The sequence below is a fragment of the Prinia subflava genome, chromosome 5, assembly GCF_021018805.1.
Source record: "Prinia subflava isolate CZ2003 ecotype Zambia chromosome 5, Cam_Psub_1.2, whole genome shotgun sequence".
Lineage (NCBI taxonomy): Eukaryota > Metazoa > Chordata > Aves > Passeriformes > Cisticolidae > Prinia > Prinia subflava.
This window is the reverse complement of record NC_086251.1, coordinates 5102600-5124789: the sequence shown is the minus strand read 5'-3', so window position 1 is coordinate 5124789 and position 22190 is coordinate 5102600. Positions and strand designations below refer to the sequence as shown.

Sequence of the window (22190 nt, the reverse complement as noted above, 5' to 3'; positions counted from 1 at the left end):
AAAAGATCAAATGGTTTAAAACATCAGTGCCAACCTTTTTAAGATCAGCTCTAGCAAGCCTAAGAAGTGAAACTTCTGAATGATGTTTTGTTTATTTACTTTCCAGTAAAGTTTCAAGCTGCAAATCCCTCTTTTGAATCCCAAGGTTCACTGATTCTGAGGCTTTGGTAGCCTAGACTATAAATGCTGAAGTGTTTTCTTGAATTTTTTTTCCTTTTTTTTCCATTGCTAGCTGGCTAAACCCCCCAAAACCAATTAATGTTTCCCTGTAATATTTACAGGGATTTTCACATCTGTAAGCATAAATACCACGGTGATGTATGCATTTTCTGAAGGCTTCTTTTAGATTCTTTCTGCCCAAACCATGTGAGTCAATGAAACAGCAGTTGGAATAAAGGAGCAATAATTGACTGATCAAATTTTTCCCTACCAACTAGAATGTGTTTTGTGTTGAAATATTCTTGGTTTTGATACAGACTTGCAACCTGTGAACCCCTCCTGTCCTTCAAAGATTTGTGGAAAGAGACCACTATCAGAGTGGAGGAAGTCACTATTGAATTTAATATATCAGTGACATAAATATCAGTTCTCCAAATGCTGTGTCTTACCCAGAATCTCTGCAGATCTGAGCAGTCACCGACATGAATATTGATTACAATTTCTTTGAAAATACTTTTTGTTATTATTTCCATTGAGAAGTGACTACTATCTCCAGCCATTATAAAGTTAAATTTCCTATTCCACTGGCACTGAACTTGCTAAGATTGCACTCAAAGGTTTAGAAGGTTTAGGAAACTTAGATGAGAAGAGAGAAAGGACCTCTGAAGTATCCAAAACGTAGCTGCTAGAAGGTAAAATACCTGCCCAGGTGTGTTGGGGTTTTTGCCTGTGTTCTATCTGATATCTCTGTAGCAGTTTATGATACAACTTCAGCAGGATGAAGCTTGTTACAGATAAATCCTGTCTTCCCTAACTTGGCTTCTATGGCTTTGCAACTTTTGCTAACACAATACAGAAAAACCTGTTAGAAGGGAGCATTCTGCACCCAGAGTTCACTCCAGTCAAGGAGCTTGGAGTGTGATTGTTCTTGGCACCTCTCCTTGCCCTGCCTGTTCCCACTGTGCTGCTGCTCACAGCTCACAGTGCACAGCAATTGTCACTCCCTTTCACGTGTGCTCTTCTTAAAGAAAGTTTCTTTCCTGTGAGTGACGTTGCCTCTTGGCAATGCATCATCTAGAGATGCAGTTGTGTGTTAAACAGAGCAAATATAATGTTGGTAGGTCCCAGGTAGGAGGATGGATCATTTCCTTCTATAATGCAATCTAGCTTTGTACAAGTTCTTCCTCGGCCCCTCAGCTGGGGTGACTACACCTGTCATGAAGAGTGAAACTGAGAAATACAGCTTAGAGCACTGAAAAAGGATGAGAGTTGCATGAAGATTCACTGAATATAGTTACTGTTTTACTCCACTTTAAAGGCAGACAGCTTTAGTCCTTATTGAGTTGTGTGAGGTGAACTGCTCTGCTAAAGTCCTCTGTTGTTTCTATGTGGGTATACATAGGTTCTCTTAATTATCTTTTTAAATGACCACTTAAACTCTGCTATATTTCTATTCAGATGTTCTTGCCGCTCAAAATTTATTTAGTTTAACTGTTTTTGTAATTTACTTAGAAAGTTCTTTAATAATTCAATGTAAGACTCCTGGCTGAAAGTATCCAAGTTCTAATTTCAATTAATCCATAAACTGTGTGTGTTTGGACTCATCTTCCAGAGCGTTCTCCTGCTGACACATCCTCATCCTTGTACTTTTTCTGTTTGTTACACTGCTATCATGGTTCTATATCTGTTTAGTGAGGGACATAATGTGAGTATATTTACCATATGGTTGCTGGGAGCACGATGAATGGGGAGCTGACTAAGAATGTATTTATTACTTAGGAAAATCAGAGCCAAGGAAGAGAAGGATAAGTGCAAGAACTCCAGAAAGTTTTCACCAAGCTAACTGAGGATGGAAACATCCATTGGCAGAGATAGATTTAAAACATTATTTATATATATTTTGGCTTCTCTAGGCACTTTAACTCCTGTAAGGAGTAAGAATCTGAGCTTGTGCTGAGATTTGCTAGTGCAGCTTCTGACCTGTAAAGGTGGAAAAACCAAACTGTCTCACTGAATCAGAGCAAGCTTTAAATTGAAATTACTGACTCCTCTTTTTTTGTAAGCTTTTCTACTAGTTATTTAGGAAACAACCATGACAAACCTGTTATTTACTAACGGAACCAGATGAATTATGAGGATGTGAAGGCAGCAGCCTATAGATGTGCTCTCAGCTAACTCTCTGAGAGCTGCTGCACTCAATAAATGAGTCAATAATGTATACAATATGGATAAAATACTGAGTGAAATTCATCCTGATAAAACTGACCTTTAATCAGTGGTTATGTCCTTTAGTGTCTTTTTAGTGCCTAAACAGAGTTCCATTGCTAAAACCACAATACTCAGTGTAATATTTGTAGAAGGAATGAAAGCTTTTGGTTACCTCAGGAGTGGGGTTTGTGTCTCTTCAACACTTCAACCCCAGGAGGGTCAGCTCTTGCAGTGTCTGAATGTAACCCAAATTACCTGGAGAACTTAGCCTGCATAAACTTTTGTAAATTCAAGCCAATATTATCTCAGTCTAGGGATCCAGCTATTCACATGTGGGACAAATGTGTCTGTGGGCAGAGGAGTTATCTCAGATTCTTTGCATGTGGGACTTCTGCTTCAGACACACAGCATGTAAATGCTAAGCCTGAAAGCCTTGCAGAATTAATATCATTTCAGAAAATCATTTATGTTTACCAGAATAACTACCTAAGATGAAATTACGCTTATTTATACTGTTTCCACTTAAAAAAATAAACCACAACCAACAACAAACAAAACCCAGCAAAACTCACGACAAACAAACACCCTAAACTTAAACAAATGACCAGAAAAAACTAGAAACAAACTCACTTCCTTTTTACCAAGAAAAGAGTTGCTCCAGGTGGAGATTCTTCTGCTTACAGGTATTTTACAATAAGCACACATACAACTGAACTCTCCCACACCTCCATATTAACCTTGCAACCCTTCTTGGGATTGCTCCCAGACCAGAATACAGTGATTCCCACAGCTCCAGGGGAGGCTGCAAAACCAAACACGCCCAGAAACTTGCAAAAGAACTAGGTTTTCAGAATATTTTCTTTTCAGACCTTCCATTTTTACTCAAAATTCCACAAAAGAGAATCCAGAGAAATGGGACCGTGCTATTCAAGTACATCTCTGAAGTATTTTTTACCTTTTGTTAATGATTATCAATTTCCTGTTCATTAAACTTGTGAAGCTGGCTAACAGGAAATGATTCTATGGTGTTGAAATGGCTTGTATTGCCTCAGAGAATTAATTATCTTCAACCCACAGAACACATTTAACATTTTCACAGAATCACAGAATACTCTGGGTTGGAAGGGACCTTTAAAGCTCATGTAGTCCTACTCCCCTGCAATGAGCAGGGACATTTTCAACTAAATCAGGTTGTTCAGGGCCTTGGCCAACCTGACCTTGAGTGTTTCCAGGGATGGGGCATCCACCACCACTCTGGGCAACCCCTGCCACTGCTCCACACTACATTGTAATGAAATTTTTCCTCATACCTACCCTGAATCTACCCTCTTTTAGCTTAAAACCATTGTCCTTTATCCTATTGTTACCCTATTAAAAAATCTGTCCCCATCTTTCTTACAAGTGCCCTTCAAGTACTGAAAAGCCACTTTAAACCCTCCCTGAATGAACAACCTCAACTCTCTCAGCCTTTTCTCATAGGAGAGGTACCCCAGCCCTCAGATCACTTTTACGGCCCTCCTCTGGACCAGCTTTTCTGTATGACATGAAATCATGCCACATGAAGGCAGAAATACCTACTGGTCAAGAGAAACTACTTTCAGAGTCAGATCCAGCCTTCTTTTTTTTAACATCTGACAGTCTTCCAATGTTTGTTCTGATTTAGGTCATGTTCTGGTAGTGGCTTTGGTTCTGTTCTCCCATCTCTCTTCCCAAAACGCCTCCTTTATGCAATTTCTTTAAAAACAAGAGAGATTTCACCAAAATAGGAAAAAAATTACAGCTGCACTTGAGCAGCTGCGCTTGCTTTAAATGGATTAGGGACTAAAGAATGACAATATAAAATTAATCTACAGAAATGCAAAACAATTTTAACATACTCAAAGTAGACTGGATTTAATAAAGGGAACCATAGAATAAACAATGGGAATGCTGTTTATTGTAATCTAATGGTTTAACGTTCTTGAACCTATTTAAAAATACAGGTTTGTAATAGCATGCTCATACATACAAATAATCATCTTTTTTAATTAAAAAAAGGTTTTGAACTTTTCAAATGGCTAACAAAGGAAAATAGAACGACTTCACTGCCTTCCAAAGGTTACCCTGGATTTATAAATATTTGCCTGATTTCCCTGTGTTTTTGCTTCCTCCTAAGGACTGAAAAGGCAAAGTAGCTTTTCCTCATCCTTTTTCCAGCTCAAGTGGATCTTTAATCCCTAAATATCAGAAAATGTGGTCCTTACAGAAATCTAACAGAGAATTATTACTCTCTTTTTTTTCATTAATAGGAATCATATTAATGGCAACCACTTATAACTATTATGCCTGAATATTACCTTAAATTGTAAGAAGCCATTCTGTGTTTCTGCTCTTGAAAAAGTAAGGCAAACAGCAAGGAGTAGCTCTTTACATCCAACAAAAGCCCTTAGCTACAAGCAGATAAAAGTATATAAATGTTCTGTGGTGTGTTCCTACTGTTTCTTCACACACAAACCATGACACAGCATCTTCTGCACTGAAAAAGAGAATACAGAATTAGTTTGGTAGGATCATGTGCAGCATTTCAGTAATAGCAATTTCCCATCCATGCTTCTGAGTTCATCAATAATACATCTTTTTTAAGGAGTAATGTTGTGCAGCTATAGGACATTTGGAAGCTCTTCCAACTCAACCAACTGTACTTTGTGTTCAGCTGAAGTAGGTGTTTCTGAATATAAGTAATTTCATATAGAAGATGATTGCCACAAAACCACTTAAGAAGGCAGATTAGAATGGAATCAAGCCAATACATCCTAAAACTGATGCAAGGATTATTACTTCTTAAACACTGTACAATTAAGCCACAGAACTCAGTAAAATGTGCTACTGGAGGGCCTAAAAGCTGCCAAAATTAGACATGAACATAGAAAATAGAAAATCTATTAACTATAAAAATTACAAATTATGGACATGCTTTAAGGTAACTCAAACATGAGCTGGCAGCAATTAGGAGAAAGAAAAGCTCTTCTCCTGGCAAATAATGCCAATTATCAATTTGAAATCTTCCCTACTTTATTGTAAAGCTGGTGTTAACCAATGCCAGAAACAGAACACTGCAGCACAGCACACTCACTCTGCTAAGCTAAGGACCATGAACAAATCTGTCATTTCAGAAGACCAGAGAATGTGAAAATTTTGCAGCTTATATATTTCACTGAACTGGACCTGATGAGAAGACAGTCACTGCTGGGTTTATTTTTTGGTTGGTTTGTTGTCCTAAACCATTCTGGGAATACATATGCAATCTTCCTCTTTGCAAGTTATGATGATTATGCATTAGTACAATTATATCAGCTAAAAATATTCCTTGTTCTAAATAGGCCTGTGAAAGCAAAGCAAAGCAAGCTGTGCTGCTATGGGCTCTGCCTCCCTTCCCTCACGGCCTGTACAAACATTCCCTGGTGAAATCCCACTATCTCTGACACTTGATTATTCCAGGCAGTTTTCCCTGGCTAACTCTCAAATCACACCCCGAGTATCTTTCCAGATTTCAGAGGGAGAACCACGGTAAGAGTCCTGTGCAATTGGAACTGCCAGACGTATTGTTACGCTTGAGAAACCCAGCAAGTCTTCTGCACCTTAAACTGGGAATCAGGAGGTGGATTTTGTAATATATATTTTAGTATGTCTGGTTCTGGGCAGCAGGAATCCAGCTGGTGAGTTAAGGTATTGGATGCAGCATTTCAGAAGACAACGGAACAAAAGCAAAATAATTCATTAGATGGAAGACTCAGTGAAATCTACTGCAAAGGATTTTCCAAAGGAAGGGAAAAGAGAAGGGACCTCCTAGGTGGTTTAAAGTGCACCACTGTCTATAAGGGTTGGGATGCTCTTGCCTCAGTGAGTATTGTTAAATCAGTGTCACTCAAAGTCACCTCTACAGATACACAGACGCTTAATACCAATACTCTGCAAATTAAAATCCTGTAGAGAACAACCACAAAGCCTTCTGCAATGCTTTGACACCATCCACGCTATACTGTACAATTTAGGCACATATCCAATGTATTATTAGTGCATTTCTCCAAGAGACAATGCAAACAATTCCTATACACATGAATCTGCACAGTATGAATGGGTTTGCTGCTAAGAACATTCTGCTTCAGTAGAAGTGCCAAAAGAAATGTTTAAATGAAAAATACAAGTGTATTTTTCAGTTTGGGTTTGGGTTTTGCTTTTTTCCCTTCTTCCCCCAGGCCTTTTTTTTTCTACAGCACAGCTCTCCTTGAGACAGGCTTCTGTCACAGGAAAAACTAAATTAGCACATTTCACATTTGGTTAAATGTGTGTGCCAGCTACTTCATCCATTGGGTGGGCCACGATGGCTTTGAAGAAAAATAAGGCTCCCCTGAAGAGGCACAGACTGAAAAACTATTGGGAAAATTAGAAGGTGCAGGAGGTGATTATGTTGGAGAAATTACCATGGGATAAACTAGGGTGTGAATTGCCAGTGCATTACTTACTCTGCAGTAATTCTCTTGCCTTGGAATCACTGCAAGGCAACCTATTGCACTGGGGAGGTTGTGGGGATTCCAGCTTGGCAACAGGAAGGGAAAGCTCCCAGTCCTGAAAGGTCCTTTCCCACATTTTGTGGGCTGTTTTCACAGGAGCCTGCCCAGGTTCTGAGCTCTCCCATATGTGCTGCAAGGGGCATATCCCTTCCTCTCAGCCAGATGTTGCATCTGTGCAGCAATTCCTGCTCCTGTGCTACACAGAGGGTTCCTCAGGACACTTGATAGACATCCCTTCTCAAAAGAAACAGTGGCAGTGCACTCAGGCTGGAATTGCACATCGATTCTGCAAGTTCAGACTCGCAGGAATAAATCCAGAACTACCACTATGCCAGCTGGAAACCACCTGATTTGAATTAAAGCATCACTGGTGTCCAGTGCAAGTGGAGGAGAGAAAGGGGGAAAATACAAAGGAGAGGTAGAATTTGGACAAATCACAAAAGGGACTGAGGCATGAGAGGTGGTACTGCAACTGCTAGCCATAAAATTCCTTTCTGGTTTTTTGGTTGGTCTTGTTTGTTGGGTGGACAGAGACTGGTTTTTTGGGGTTTTTTTTGTTGGTAAAGCCAAGGGGACAGACTGAAAAAAAAAAGATTCCTTGGGTAAATTTTTTACCAAATAGTCAAACAAACAATTGGGCTGCTACATTCTCAGACATGAATAATGGTGTTTTCCATGCCAAGAAGTGAAGGAATTTCAGGAGAAGGTGACATGTATAAAATAGAAGGCATTTCATAATTTTTTTTTGTCCTCTGCATTACGGTTCACTGCCTCCATCAATTGTACTTGTGCAGCAGGTCTCTGAGGCTGACAAAGTGTGGCACATGTGAAGGGATGTTATGAGCAGCCAAGCACAGAAACTTCTTTGGTTCCCACCTGCTAAAGTCAGTGTGAGCAATGCAATAGGATACCACATACCCTGCTGAATCCTTCAGCATTCAATCTTAGAAAAACAACCACAGCTGTAAGGAAACATTGCTGTTCTCTTACTGACCAAATGTTGGGGGATTTTCTGTTGTTATGGTAATAAGTATGTTATAATATGTTCTAAGAAAATGAAAGTTGACACTTTGTCACTATGTACCTACAATGTTTAGCAGGTTTCCCAATCCGTCCTCTTCCCTTTCTGTCCTTTCTCCCCAAATATATATAAATTCTTAGTTTTCATTTACAGTTTAACAGCATTGGAATGCTTATGCTGGAAACACTGAATATTCTGCCATCCAATCCAAAACAAAATCCCTGCTTTCACTTCTGTTACTAAGATTTGCAAATAATTTTTGATTACCTTTCACTCTGAAAATGTTCAACAACCTTCATAAGTTTTAACATTGGTTTGAATCTTGGCTTTGCTGTTTCCTCTGCACCCACTGTCGCCTCCTTTCAAGCTGGATTCCATGGATTTCAACAGCGCTCTGCACATTTCTGTTCTTGCAGATTTACTGGTGAAGTCCAAGCTCTTGCAGTAGTGTGGTGGTTGTTACATGTGGGAAAGTGTCATTACATCAAAATTCTGGTATGACAAGTACCTGTCACAGTTGTGTCACCATTATTCCACACGTATGAGCTCAAAACTTACTTTCAGATAGTTTGAGATTTCCCATAACACCATCCAGTGAGTAAACTGTGCTTAATGCCTACAGGTATGATATGGGGAAACCTACCTTGAAGAAGCTTCATCCCAGATAAGATACAAGAACTCCCACATGACAGCCCCCTTTAGGCCTTACATAACACTTGGGACGTGGTGGCATGCGGTGTTGAAAGCATTAGGAATGAGGGTGGCTTTGGAAAGAAACTGGAAGTTCTGCAGGATCATGTGTTTGGACTTGCCATCTGCACGGTTCAGGAGTTACCCCATGGATCACTTTCTCCCAGTCATCTGAACCGTGAGTCACACAAACCAAAAGCAGAGAGGCGGATGTGTGAACAAAGCAGATGTGGGTGTTTGTGGGGCTTCTCCTCACCTTTCCAGGGCCTTTCTTGTCTGCCCTGCCCCAGCCAGGGCAACTGCATTTAGACCTTTGGGAAGCCAGCCACCTTAGCGACCATCTGGGATGAGGCCAGGCCGTTAAAGGATAAAACCCCTCACGGGTGAGTGCCTGGAAGTCTCCATGACTCAAACTTCCACCTACGGCTGCAAGCCTGGCCATCTTTGTTTTGTTTAACTGAGCAGGAGCAGCAGCACTCCGCTAGCTGAGTGCTTACCCCCACAAACACAAATGTCTCTCCCGAGCCCTGGTTGTCCGAGAGCGGCCTGCAGGCCCGGACAGGCCGCTCCACGGCCAAAAGCACATGCAGACAAATAGTTTCCAAACCCCGAAAGCAAATCTGAAACTGGATCCATACAGACAGGCTCCTGGAGTTCAGATAGCAAACCTCCCTCTCCGGGTCTGACTGCCAGGCCAGGGCTACCACTTACTATCCGCTAATTTTTTTTACCTCAGCCAAATCCGAAATGTGGGCTGATGGAGTGAGCTTAAACAAATTTATTAAATAAATTTTTAAAAGCCTCATACAAACAAAAATTCTTACGAACATATATACTAGCATATATATATATATGTTAAAATACCCTTCTGTGAACGTGCCTGCAGCTCGCACGGCAGACCCCTAGCACTGGAGCGCTGTGAGGGCTGCAGCCCGGCAGCGAACGCCGAGGGGACGCGGCGGCCGCGCGGCCGCCATGGAGCGGCTGCGCCACTTGCGCAGGCCCCGATGCTGTGCGCGGCGGCGGCGCCAGCCCCCGGCGCAGCGGCGTTCGTGAATAGCGGTGCTGCACTGCGGCGGCGGCGCGGCGCAACCAAACCTCCTCCCTCCACCGCCCACCCCGGCGCCGGCCACGCCCCCTTCCTCGGCTGTGATTGGCAGGACGGGTGGAGCGGTCGGCGGCGATTGGCGGGTGCCGGCGGGAGGTGGGGTAGGTTGCGTGAAGGGTGATAAAGTTAGTGGGGCCGCCGGGGAGCGGCCGAGACGCGGCGGCGGCGGTCGGCGCTCTATGGAGGAGTTGGGGGGACGCGTCGGGCCGGTGCTGCTGCTGCTGCTGTGGTGACTCGGAGACTCGCCCTGTCCCGCGCGCTCCCCCCTTCCCCTCCCCAGCCCCGGTCCCCGGCTCCCTTCCCCTCCCCCCCCTTCTCTTGCCTTTTCCCCTGCCCTTGGTAGCCGCCGGGACCCGGGGAAGCTGACAAGGCCTTAGGGAAGGTGAGAAACGCGGGAGTGGCGGGAGAAGCGCGGATCTGGGGCCGGGAGTGAGCGGCTACTGCTGCTGCTGCAGCCTAAAATGGCGGCTGCCCGGAGTGGCCGCCATTTTCTTGTCAGTTGCATGTCTGTTTCACCCGCACAAAATGGCGGCGCGGGCCGGCGGCCGCTCCCGCTGCCGGCTCTGCGAGCCCCGCCGCCGCTGAGCGAGGAGGTAGAGGAGCTCGGCAGCCCCAGCCGGGCGCGGAGGGAACGCTGAGCGGCAGCGTTTGAGGTTAGAGCGAGGGAGACGGGAACGGGCAGTTCCGGTCCGTACGGGCCGTGCCTTTAGTCGCCTCGGGTCGGCTGCAGGATGGTGGGCTGGCCGCGGTCTGCAGGCGCCCGCACTGTCGCCCAGGTTTCCCTTGGAGAGAGTGGCAGCGGTACACATAGCGGGCTGCGGATCCACATCGCTGGTGTGGAGGTGGCGAGAGGATTTTCTAATTATTTTATTTTTTACTATTGTTCATTGCCTTCCCTTCGCGGGAGCGGGCTGCCGAGGCCCCGCGTCAGCATACGCGCCCCCGTTTCCTGTTCAGGGGTTCGGGCGCCGCGGTGCGGGGCGATACCGCCTCCTTCCCCCTCGTGCCTCCCGGGGCGGCCGCCGCGGTGCCGGGGAGCGGCTCCCGCCCGGCGCCCCGGCGGAGAACAAAGAGCCGGGCGGGCTCGGGCAGCGGGCGGCGCCCGCCGGGCGGGGCGGGGGGCGGCGGCGCCGCGCGGCGCCTGCGGGGGGCGCCCTCCGCGGCCGAGCCTTTGTTCGCCGCCGCCGCCGCCATGTTGTGCCCGCTCCTCGTGCCCGGCGGGCGGCAGCGAGCGCTGGCCCCGCTCGGCTCTGCGGGGGCTCCGAGCGCACCCGGACACTCGGAGCCTTCCCTGCCCCGGGCGTTCCTGGCCCCGAGCTCGCCTTTGTGCTGCGTGAGCAGCGCAGTGAGGCTCTGTCTTGCAGGCTGAAAGTTGAGGTGGTGCGTGGCCAGTACCTTTATTCGGTATTTGGTAGCTTAGTACGCCATTTGGATGCAGGATGTACGCCTTTTAATACATTCAGCGTGCGTTTTGTTGTCTGACGCTTTTCACTTTGGAAATCGGCTGCTTTGTCGTGCCATTATAAATCATAGTTTCTAAATCACGTCAATAAAGGACTCACTGTGCTGTATAATCAGAAAAAAGGTACTTTGTTCGTTTCTGCGAGTACTTCTGGCTTTGGGGTAATCTTGAGGGTTTTGCTCAGTCCATGATTCCCTTGTGTCTTTCCCCTCTGCCCCACTGGAAAACTTGGCTGTGATGATGAAATCGACTTTCCTGTGACTGTCCCAAGGATTGCATGAGTGAAAGTTCTCTTACTTCTTGTCAAGTTCAGTTGGAGGGTTATTGTCGAACGAACATTTGTACTTTTTAAAATGAAACGCTGTGACTGATAGTAAGCAAGTATAATATGAATGCTTGGTTTGTCTTTCTAGGTTTTGTTTTTCCCTACCCCGTCAATTTAATTTTATTCTTTTGAAGATTCTTCGTTGTCAAGCCGCCAAAGTGGAGAGTGCGATTGCAGAAGGGGGTGCTTCTCGTTTCAGGTACCTGTTTGTTTGATGAGTAATTAGCAGTGGAAAATCTCCTTTGAGGAGATCTTAAATTAGTGTAATGGTTGTACAGAACCCGAGCTGTTTGGACTTACCCAGGATTCCATGGTTGTTTTTAACAGTGCTTCTTCAGGCGGAGGAGGTGGTAGGGGTGCACCTCAGCACTATCCCAAGACTGCCAGCAACAGGTAGGGCATCTTGCTCTTGGATTTGCATGATTTCAAAGTTGGAGCATGCGTGCTAGTGAATATGGAATTGAAAATAGGCTAGCTTTAAAGTTGTACCAGAAATACTTACTGAGTTAAAGACCTTTAAATGTTTTCCCAGTCTGTGCCCTTTAAAGTGTACCTCATGGTTGGTAGGAGGTGCATGGTCTTGTTCATGTATTGAACTTGAAAAGTGTGGAGAGTATTTTTGAGATTGTTGTTGAGTGACTACTTTGCTGTGCAGCAGATGGTGGCACGGGTGTTTATGTGTTCTTAACAAAGCAAGTAATGGAATTGGTTTGAGTAAGGCAACACCGAAAGGTTAAAAGGGCAGTTCTTTACATCACTTGTTTCTGTTTTAACAACCGTATTCTTCAAACTTTTGCAGCGAGTTCCTGGGGAAAACCCCAGGGCAAAACGCTCAGAAATGGATTCCTTCACGAAGCACTAGACGAGATGACGACTCCGCAAACGACAAAGAACGACATGATGCAATCTTCAGGAAAGTAAGAGGGTAAGTTCTTCACAAATCTTTCCTTACTATTTCCATTAGCAATTTGTAGCTAAGAAATGGGCTGGAGGAAAGGAAGATGTGGGCCTTCAGTTTTGGGGATGGTTTGTCCTTTAGCAAGGAACCAACCTTATAATCTAGCAGCAGAAAACACTTAAAGTAATTATTGTAAGCAGATTAGTCTTTTCAGTGATACTTCACAGCCTGAAGGTCTCAAAAAAACAGTTAAATGGAAAATTGCACTTGCAATTTTTAGTAGCCTTAAAAAGTAAAAAGATAAGTGTAAAGTGACTTGTAGCATGCTTACGATATCTGTATATTCAGTGTTTTTGGTTTTTTTTCCTTTTCAGCATACTAAATAAGCTTACTCCTGAAAAGTTTGACAAGCTATGCCTTGAGCTCCTCAATGTGGGTGTAGAATCTAAGCTCATCCTAAAAGGGGTCATACTGCTGGTAAGCTGATTGCACATCTTCTAACTACAGTTTCCTTGCATGCTAAAAAGTAGGGGTTGGTTGGTTTTGGTGGGATACAGAAGTAGCATGAATAATGCCTTTGTGTATTTGGATTATCAAACACCACCTCCCACCCCTGCTTTCTGTGTGGAAAAGGATCTGCTGGGGAGGAAGTAGGTTTAGTGCTTTAAGTTACTCATTTAGAAGTCTCCACGATCACTAACCATGATTGAAAGTTCTGTGATTATTTTTTAAAATAATCTAAGATGCTTGTTAGCTGTCCTATGTGCCTGACCTCCCCCTCTTGCTCTTTTCCTGAGGAGCAAGCCTCTTCGTTTTGGAAAGCCTACCACTGGTGACCTCTTGGGACACTGATGTAACTGTTACATCAGTTTTTTAAATGAGATCAGATGGGTGATACTAACTTAGGTATTGGGATAATAAACTTGAGATATGTTGGCCCAGGATTATAGAAGCTCTTCAGTAGCACACAGTGGCTTTTGTCCTTTGCTTCAGCATTAAGACTGGTTTTGGACCGCACTGTTTCTGTGTTTGATTTAGCAGAAACCAGGATATTCTAGATAAGTGGTAATAATCCATTCTGTGTTTGTAACTCACTTTGCTGATAACATTTGCACCCTACTGCTGCCTGACTCAACCTGAATCTCTGCAGATCGTAGACAAAGCCCTTGAAGAGCCCAAGTATAGCTCGCTGTACGCTCAACTATGTCTGCGACTGGCAGAAGATGCACCCAACTTTGATGGCCCATCAGCAGAGAGTCATCCAGGACAGAAGCAAAGCACAGTGAGTGCATCTCTCAACCTGGAATAGTAAATCTGGCATGCATTTGTAGCTGCCCTGATTAGCTTTAATGTTTTCTTTATTCTCTTTTCCTAGACATTCAGACGCCTCCTAATATCTAAACTTCAAGATGAATTTGAAAACCGAACCAGAAATGTTGATAGTAAGTTTTGAAACCGCTTTAATACAGAATCTATTTGTCATCTTTTCCCACAGCCATGTAAAACAGGCTTCTTTGTTTTCCAGTCTATGATAAGCACGATGGTCCCCTCCTCCCTGAGGAGGAGGAACAGAGAGCCATTGCCAAGATCAAGATGCTGGGGAACATCAAATTCATTGGAGAACTTGGCAAGCTTGATCTTATTCATGAATCTATCCTTCATAAGTGCATCAAAACAGTGAGTATTCAGATTGGATGGGGACTAGGGGAAAAACAGAAATTAAAAACTAAAAAAAAATATGCAAATGTTGGTTCTGCTTTGAGAGTCTTAGAGCAGGAGCATAAAATGCCACAAGAGTGTTTTCTCACCATTGCCCATCGCCTACTGTTATCTTTTGGCATGATTAAGAAGTAAAATCAGCTTTGTTTAAAGCTATAGGAATTGTTTCCAAGGGAAATGCAGTTTGGCCTAGACCAGAAGCATGCTGTAGGTGCTTCAAAATACACATGCTTAAGAATTGGCAGTCCTTAAAATTTCATTTTTAAGTCCATTTGCATTCAGAACAAAACAGTATTTTTGTATGTGGCAGTGTGCAAATTTTGTTGCTTATTATAAATTGTCATTTATAAAATTTTTACATCTTAAGTTTCCTCTTTAATTTTTCAGCTTTTGGAAAAGAAGAAGAGAGTCCAACTCAAAGATATGGGGGAGGATTTGGAGTGCCTCTGTCAGATAATGAGGACAGTGGGACCTAGATTAGATCATGCGAAAGCCAAGGTATGTGCCTAGCCAGTGCAGTCATTAACCTCATTAAATTACATGGCTGAGACTTGATTGCCTGAACCTTTTCTATTCAGTATTCATAAGTGCAAGACAGAGGTTTGATTTTTCAGAGAAAAGAGTGCCAACTATGGCTCCTAGACCAGTTCTCCTGATGAAAAAAGCCAGTCTTAAAAAGAGGTCTAAACATCTTGCCAGGATGTAGTGTTAGAATCCTCAGGAAATGGTATAAGTGAGACTGTTGTTTTTCTAAACACTCCTTGAAAAGATGTGCTGAGGAGCTATCTGTAGCACAGCTAGGTGATCTGAGAGATGGGGGTTTGGAGGTAAGCTTAAAATGAATAGATTTTTGGCTAGGATGCTTATCTCTGATTCAGATGTCTTCATACTTCAGATCTTTAAACTCTTTCATCAGGGAGCTAGAGATAGCAGGAAAAGGGGAGCAGCTTGTTGAATTGTCTTGAGTGAAAACACTCTAGATACTCATGGAATTATCACAACTTGTAACTTTTCTTCCCCCAGTCCTTAATGGATCAGTACTTTGCCCGTATGCGCTCCTTGATGTCAAGTAAGGAATTGCCAGCAAGGATTCGTTTCCTGCTGCAGGTATGAGGATTAAATGGCTTCCTGCTGCTTTATCCTTGCGAAATTGTCTTGAATCCTTTCCTGATTTCCTGTTCTGTTCCAAGGATACTGTGGAGTTGAGAGAACACAACTGGGTTCCTCGCAAAGCTTTTCTTGACAATGGACCAAAGACTATCAATCAAATCCGTCAAGATGCAGTAAAAGTGAGTGTTGCATGGAAGGTCCAGAGCCTGGCTTGGTGCCGTGCACTTGGGAGTAGCTCTCACGTGGTGTGACAGTTGGTTTAAGGGTTAAAACCAGATGGACTTCTGTAGCTGGGGCTAAAAACTTGGCTTTATTGGGACTGCTACTTGAAACTGACCCAAATTATAATTCCTGTTTTAAAGGATCTGGGAGTTTTTATTCCTGCTCCTATGTCTCAAGGGATGCGAAGCGACTTCTTTCTGGAGGGACCCTTTATGCCACCCAGGATGAAACTTGACAGGGACCCACTCGGAGGGCTTGCTGATATGTTTGGACAAATGCCAGGTAGGCTGGCACCGCAGGGGTGATGGCATGGCTGTGGCTCTGCAGCGCTGAGTAAGAACCAAAACTCATTGGTGTCCTTGTTAATCCAGGTAGCGGAATTGGTACTGGTCCAGGGGTTATTCAGGATAGATTCTCACCCACCATGGGACGCCATCGTTCAAACCAACTCTTCAATGGCCATGGGGGTCACCTCATGCCTTCTGCTCAATCCCAGTTTGGAGACCTAGGCAAATCTTTTCTGAAAAGTCAGGTAAGGAAGATGGTCACACAGTGACTTGAGATTGTTTAGAAGCACTTCCTGAGATGCGTATGTTATGGATTGTAGTCTGCTTATGTTGAAAGACCTATTCAGATTTGATTCTGGTAACTGATGCTCAGCTGATACAAAAATTCTAAACCACTTTTTAAATTGTACAAAAGATGCAAGAAGCACACTTTTTTTTTTCACTGCAAGAACAGGTGCATGTGGCTTTGGTGGGTCAGAACGGTGTGTTTTCTTTAAAAGATGGCCCTGTTTTTAGGGATAGAGGCTACTCTCCCACCACCCCTGCTCCTTCTTTCTCCCTTCCTGGCCAATAGTCTTTGTTCCTCTGGTCCCTCTGGTGCTACTTACCATATGATGTACGCCACTCCATCATCTGCACTTCTTTCTCTATATCTCCCTTTCTGAAATAGGGGCAAAGCCAACTCTACCATACCCAGAATCAGGGACTCTTATCCCAGCAACAAGGACAGTCGAAGGATATGCCACCTCGGTTTTCTAAGAAAGGACAGCTTAATGCAGATGAGGTACATGCCATGCCTACATTATTTACAGCCTATTCTAAATATTGCCCAATGATTATAGAAAGACGCGTTATTATGAGGACTAATGCTGGAACTCTTTCTCCTCCTCCTCATTCTCCTCCTTCTTTGTCCCTTCCTCTTTTACCTTTTACCCCCCTCACTTTCCTTAGGGTATCCAGCGTCCTGTGAGCAAGACTGAGATATGAGGGCAATTTTTTGGGGTGTCCCTTCCTTCCCACACACTTTCAAGAACACTACTCTGACATCAGTTCCCATGCATCCTATTGCTAACAATACATATAACTAAAACATCAGAAAATCCTGAACTTTAGAAACCCTGAAGTGCTGGACCAGGTTAATTTTTTTTCTGTTTTCTTTTGTTTAGAACTGGCTAATAGGCAAAATTTCAAATGCAGAGTAAACTGCATTGTGATTTTGAGTGTTAACCAGACTTGTATCCCGATTTCTGAGCAATTTGGTAGAGTTTTATCTTGGCTGTAAAATACATCAGTGAACATGCTGATAATATTCTTGGGTCTCTAACATACTGCATCTAAAAGGAGCATTTCCAGGTTTTTATACCAGTTGAAATAAATGCCAGTAACTTGCTTTTGGGGGAGTTTCTGAACACATGTGGCTTAATCTATATTTTAGTATTAATATTGTAGAAATGGAGTCATGCTTCAGAGAGATCAGTTGGAGTGAGTCCATGGCTGTGTTTTGTTGGTCAGAATGCTTAAAACAGTTTGAGTTTTTCTTTGGCTTACTGTTTACAGATTAGCCTGAGACCTGCTCAGTCTTTTCTAATGAATAAAAACCAAGTGCCAAAGCTTCAGCCCCAGATAACTATGATTCCTCCCAGTGCTCAACCACCACGCACTCAGACACCGCCTTTGGGACAGGTAAATACCAAAAACTCCTGTATGTTGGCTATACTTCCCCGTTTGTGCTTGGAAAACTTAATTTCTAATGTGGGAAGAGAGAGAGAAGTCTGTCTTTGCACAGAGGGCAACTTGGGAAAAGAATGTATGAAACCAAACAAATTTGAGTTCCATCTGCTTTTTTATGTTTTGTATTGTAATAATTAAAATAAGCAAAGGAAGATGGCTACAAAGAAACAAATTCTGGTCTCTTTTCAGCCGCCTCAACTTGGTCTTAAAACAAATCCACCACTTATACAAGAGAAGCCTGCAAAGACCACCAAGAAACCACCTCCTTCTAAGGAAGAGCTGCTTAAACAAACTGTAAGTTAGTGTGCAATAGTGAGGCTTAAAGCTTTAGATGTGCTCTTCGGAATGTTTACCTGTACTTGTTTCCTCTCCAGGAGGCTGTTGTGACTGAGTATCTGAACAATGGAAATGCTAATGATGCTGTCAACACTGTGAGAGAAATGAGAGCTCCGAAACACTTCATTCCTGAGATGCTGAGCAAAGTCATCCTTCAATCCCTAGATAGATCAGATGAGGACAAAGAGAAAGCAAGTACTTTGATCAGCTTGCTCAAACAGGAGGGAATAGCCACCAGTGACAACTTCATGCAGGTACTGGGGTGTGATAATCTTGCAGTCTTGTTTGTTTGCACTTCATGGTGTGTTGCTGCTGTGAAGGCGGTGTGCAAATATTTTCTAAGTCTTGTTAATCTGAGGAGGTAAAGATAGTACATAAACCTGTGAGGGGCACAAGAAGCATTGAAAGGAAGATGTGTAGTATTTGAGCAATTGGAACCTGGGATCCTCTTTGCAAGTGATGACAGAAAATGTACTATGAGTGTTATGGTGCACAGGAACAGAAGGACCTCAGCATCTCATCCTGTGTGTGTGTACTGTTTCCTAGGCATTCCTGAATGTATTGGACCAGTGCCCCAAACTGGAGGTGGACATCCCATTGGTGAAATCCTACTTAGCACAGTTTGCAGCCCGTGCCATTATTTCAGACCTGGTGAGCATTTCCGAACTGGCTCAACCACTGGAGAGCGGCACCCATTTCCCTCTCTTCCTGCTCTGTCTTCAGCAGTTGGCTAAGTTACAAGACCGTGAATGGCTAACAGAATTGTTCCAACAAAGCAAAGTGAACATGCAGAAAATGTTACCAGGTAAGAGTTGCCACAGAGCTCTTCTGTCACCTGATCTAGAGTAAGCACGATGTTGTTCTAGTTTGTGCCAGAATAAAGTAACATGCAGTGTTATCTTAGTGGAATTAGGTGTCATTATTGTTAGGAATGATGTTTTTTAAGGGCGGCTGGAGCCATGAACCATCACTCACAGCTCTTTAAAAGCACTTTTGTGTTTGTTTCCTTGTCAGAAATCGACCAGAACAAGGACCGCATGCTGGAGATCTTGGAAGGGAAGGGGCTTAGCTTCTTGTTCCCGCTTCTGAAACTGGAGAAGGAACTGCTAAAGCAAATAAAATCGGATCCATCCCCTCAAGCCATCTATAAGTGGATTAAAGATAACATTTCACCCAAGCTTCATGTAGATAAGGGATTTGTGAATATATTGATGACCAGGTGAGATGCTGTTTTGATGTATTTTAGGTGCTTGTTTGGTTAAGCTGCCAGTAAGGCACTAGCTCTGTAAAGGCTCAAATGTGGCTCTGCAGAAATCCGAGATGCAGTACATGGGGAAGACATGGTTCTGAGTGAACCTTCTCTAGTAAAATCCTATTGTATTTGAGAAGAAAAGCAAGTCTCCAGGCTTGCATCAGTGTGAAATGTTTTCTTTGGGAGCAAGTCTAGACCCATGTGTTTTTCTAAAATGTACAGCTGTAACGAAGGCAAACCAAGGGTTTTTGTGGTGCACAATCAACCGTAGTCCAAGTCCCTGTGCTTGCTCCTGACTGCAGGTGCAAGCAGGAGGAAGTTGTAGTGAGAGCTGTCTGAACTTGAAATGTCAAATGCTTTGATCTTAGTTTACAGAACTTCCTTGCTTTTTCCTGTCCAGTTTCTTGCAGTATATTTCTAGTGAAGTAAACCCACCAGGTGACGAATCGGATTCTTCATCTGCTCCATCTAAAGAGCAGCTGGAGCAGGAAAAGCAGCTGCTTCTTTCCTTCAAGCCAGTGATGCAGAAGTTCCTCCATGACCATGTTGATCTGCAAGTGAGTGCTTTATATGCACTCCAGGTGCACTGCTACAACAATAATTTTCCAAAAGGTAAGTGCATCAATGTCTTACCTGAATTGGCTTTCCCTGCATTCTTAAAGTTCAGTAAGGTGCTGAGAAGGTTATAAAGCTAACCAAGTTTAAATTTACTTTTGTAGGCATGTTACTGCGCTTCTTTGTTCATTTCTATGACATGGAGATCATTGAAGAAGAAGCCTTCTTGGCATGGAAAGAAGACATTACTCAAGAGTTTCCAGGGAAAGGCAAAGCTCTATTCCAGGTAAATCTGTTAACATTAGAATAGACACTTGGTTTGTATTTCTGCTGCACTGGAGTGTTTGACAAGACTTCTGAAGTGTCTAAGACTTGTAAATATCTAGCAACTTCATTGCATATTTCACTAGGAAGGAGTTAAAAGCAAGATGAACCAAATCTCTCCTGTTTATTAGAGGCCTCTGTGCAGTGCATGCGTGGCTGAAAGGTTTTTTTAAAATGAGTTGGGGGAAGATGAGTGTTTTGCAGAAATACCTAATGGGGAAACAATTCCTGCTCCCTAAAACCAGTTTTGTGTAACTGCAGGTAAACCAGTGGTTAACCTGGCTGGAAACTGCTGAAGAAGAAGAATCTGAAGAAGAAGCTGACTAAAGAACCAGCCAAAGCCTTAAATTGTGCAAACATACTGTTGCTATGATGTAACTGCATTTGACCTAACCACTGCGAAAATTCATTCCGCTGTAATGTTTCACAATATTTAAAGCAGAAGTATGTCACTAGGATATTCTCTGCAAAAGGTTTTTGTAGTATGTCTTAATAGTCTACAATAAAAATATTTTAGAGTATCTTCAATGTGTAGATAACAGTGTATTAGCAGCATGCAATAATTACATCATAAGTTCTCGAGCAGAAGCAGTCAGTTGCAAGGGTCTTCTTTGCTGCCAGTTGTCATAGGCTGTTTTTAAGTTAGAAACTGAATAGCAACACTGAATACTGTAGAAATGCACTTTGCTCAGTGTAATACTTGAGTTGTTGCAATATTTGGTTATCCATTTGGTTGTTACAGAGAATCCTTAACTGTAATCGATGGTTGTTGCCGTAATAGTATATTTGCCTGTATTTCTACCTCTAGTAATGGGCTTTATGTGCTAGGTTTTAATATCCTTGAGCCTGGGCAAGTGCACAAGTCTTTTTTAAAAGGAACAGTTTACTTGCACAAAAACTGATCGGCTGAAGAGATGGTTTAATGCCCTTTGGAAGAGGTTTTTGTGGGTATGACATGACATGGTGAGAAATTTGAATTGGTCCCTCTTACAGTACTGAAATTAAGTCGACTTAATTTATCAAGACATGTTCATGCCCTGATTTTATATACTTGTATCTATCAATAAACATTGTGATACTTGACTTGTTTCTGAATGTCTCCCAGTAGAAAAGTTTTGGCTGATGAGTTCTTCACTTAAGAAAGGAAACATCAGTGGGAGTTGCCTTAGGTTGCAACCATCCTGAAATTATTTTTACACTGCTTGTCTGGATATGCAGATGAATTCTGAATAAGGTCACAGACAAGATGAAACACTACAGATGTGTTGTGACAGGAGGAAAGTGATGGAATTCTGCTGAAGAAGTAGGGGTTTGCCTTGTGGTCCAGTGTATGCTTTATCAGTGAGTATGTGCTTTTGACTTGGTAATGCTTTGAGCTTCCCCCAGGCCACATGCATGTTTCTGAATCAAGTGGCACTGTCTGTTAGCTGCCTGTTTCTCAAATCAAATTGGCAAAAGAAAAAAATCCTACAAAGGAGTTAAATGATGTTGCATTGTACAGGCTTGAAATGTCATCTATTAAATACTCAGAATACCTTACTTCCTAGAACTTTGTCCCCAGTGAGTTTTTTTGTCCTTGTTGATACTCAAAACATATTTGCAGTGGCAAAAGGGTAGTGGCTCCTGGACTGGAGCTTTGTTTGCCAGGGGTGTGAGTGCTGTAGCCTGGAAACTTGAGCATCACAGGAGGTGAAGAAGTGGAGCCCAAGAAAAGGACTAGAGCTGATAACTAGGTATGCTTTGAGGAAAAGTGGAGTTAGAATGGAGCATCCTGTAATGCTGCAGCTGGAACAGCAGTCATGGTTTGCTTTGAAGGGATCTCTGACCCCAGTCAGAGCTCTGCTCTCCTGAGCGTTCCTGAGCCATGGTCCTCTGCTGCTGCCCTGGGAACTTCTGTGCAGTGCAGAGCCCAGGAAATGCAGGTACTGTGCTCTACAAGCCCAATGACATACGGGTATTGAACTGGAATTGCTGGCAGAACTCCATGGCACCGTCTGCATTTCAGAAAGGGGTGTATTCAGCAGTTCAGGGGAGAGCAGGATACTGGTGTGGGCTCCAGTTAAGAGTCATGAGTGCTATAGGCACTAAGGTTCTGCAGTTCAGTACTCACTTAACAAGATGGACAAATACAAGTACAGTTACAGGGTTCATTTAATCCTAATTATTTTGAAGTTCTGTTCCAGAATTGCATTTTTAAGTGTAATAAGGTGCTGTGCAGTGCAATTTACCATTG

At 43.2% G+C, this 22190-nt stretch overlaps 1 protein-coding gene, 1 long non-coding RNA gene and 1 other non-coding gene across 4 annotated transcripts in view; 2 read left to right on the top strand and 1 right to left on the bottom strand.

Moving 5' to 3' along the window:
- Positions 1-4875, bottom strand: part of LOC134550823 (uncharacterized) — a 59816-nt gene extending 54941 nt beyond the window's left edge. The window contains exons 1-2 of one of the 2 annotated variants that reach the window (XR_010080457.1): positions 4843-4875; positions 3946-4101 (exon numbers count right to left, since the gene is read on the bottom strand). This is a non-coding gene — a long non-coding RNA (uncharacterized LOC134550823). The other variant, XR_010080458.1, reaches the window with a different exon arrangement.
- A 4760-nt stretch (positions 4876-9635) lies between these two features.
- On the top strand, positions 9636-21040 carry EIF4G2 (eukaryotic translation initiation factor 4 gamma 2). Its single transcript, XM_063397374.1, has 23 exons — positions 9636-9815; positions 9867-9965; positions 11658-11722; positions 11851-11916; positions 12323-12448; positions 12796-12898; positions 13572-13703; positions 13797-13863; positions 13947-14098; positions 14528-14638; positions 15164-15247; positions 15331-15429; positions 15613-15754; positions 15844-16004; positions 16430-16543; positions 17317-17442; positions 17680-17784; positions 17865-18080; positions 18373-18631; positions 18841-19045; positions 19479-19690; positions 19798-19919; positions 20219-21040. Exons 1-23 carry the CDS (start codon positions 9636-9638, stop codon positions 20282-20284), a joined length of 3012 nt encoding a protein of 1003 aa, XP_063253444.1. The 3' UTR covers positions 20285-21040.
- Positions 16585-16752, top strand: LOC134551783 (small nucleolar RNA SNORD97). The gene has a single exon (XR_010080683.1). It is a non-coding gene; the product is annotated as a small nucleolar RNA SNORD97 (small nucleolar RNA).
- Positions 21041-22190: the final 1150 nt, after the last annotated feature.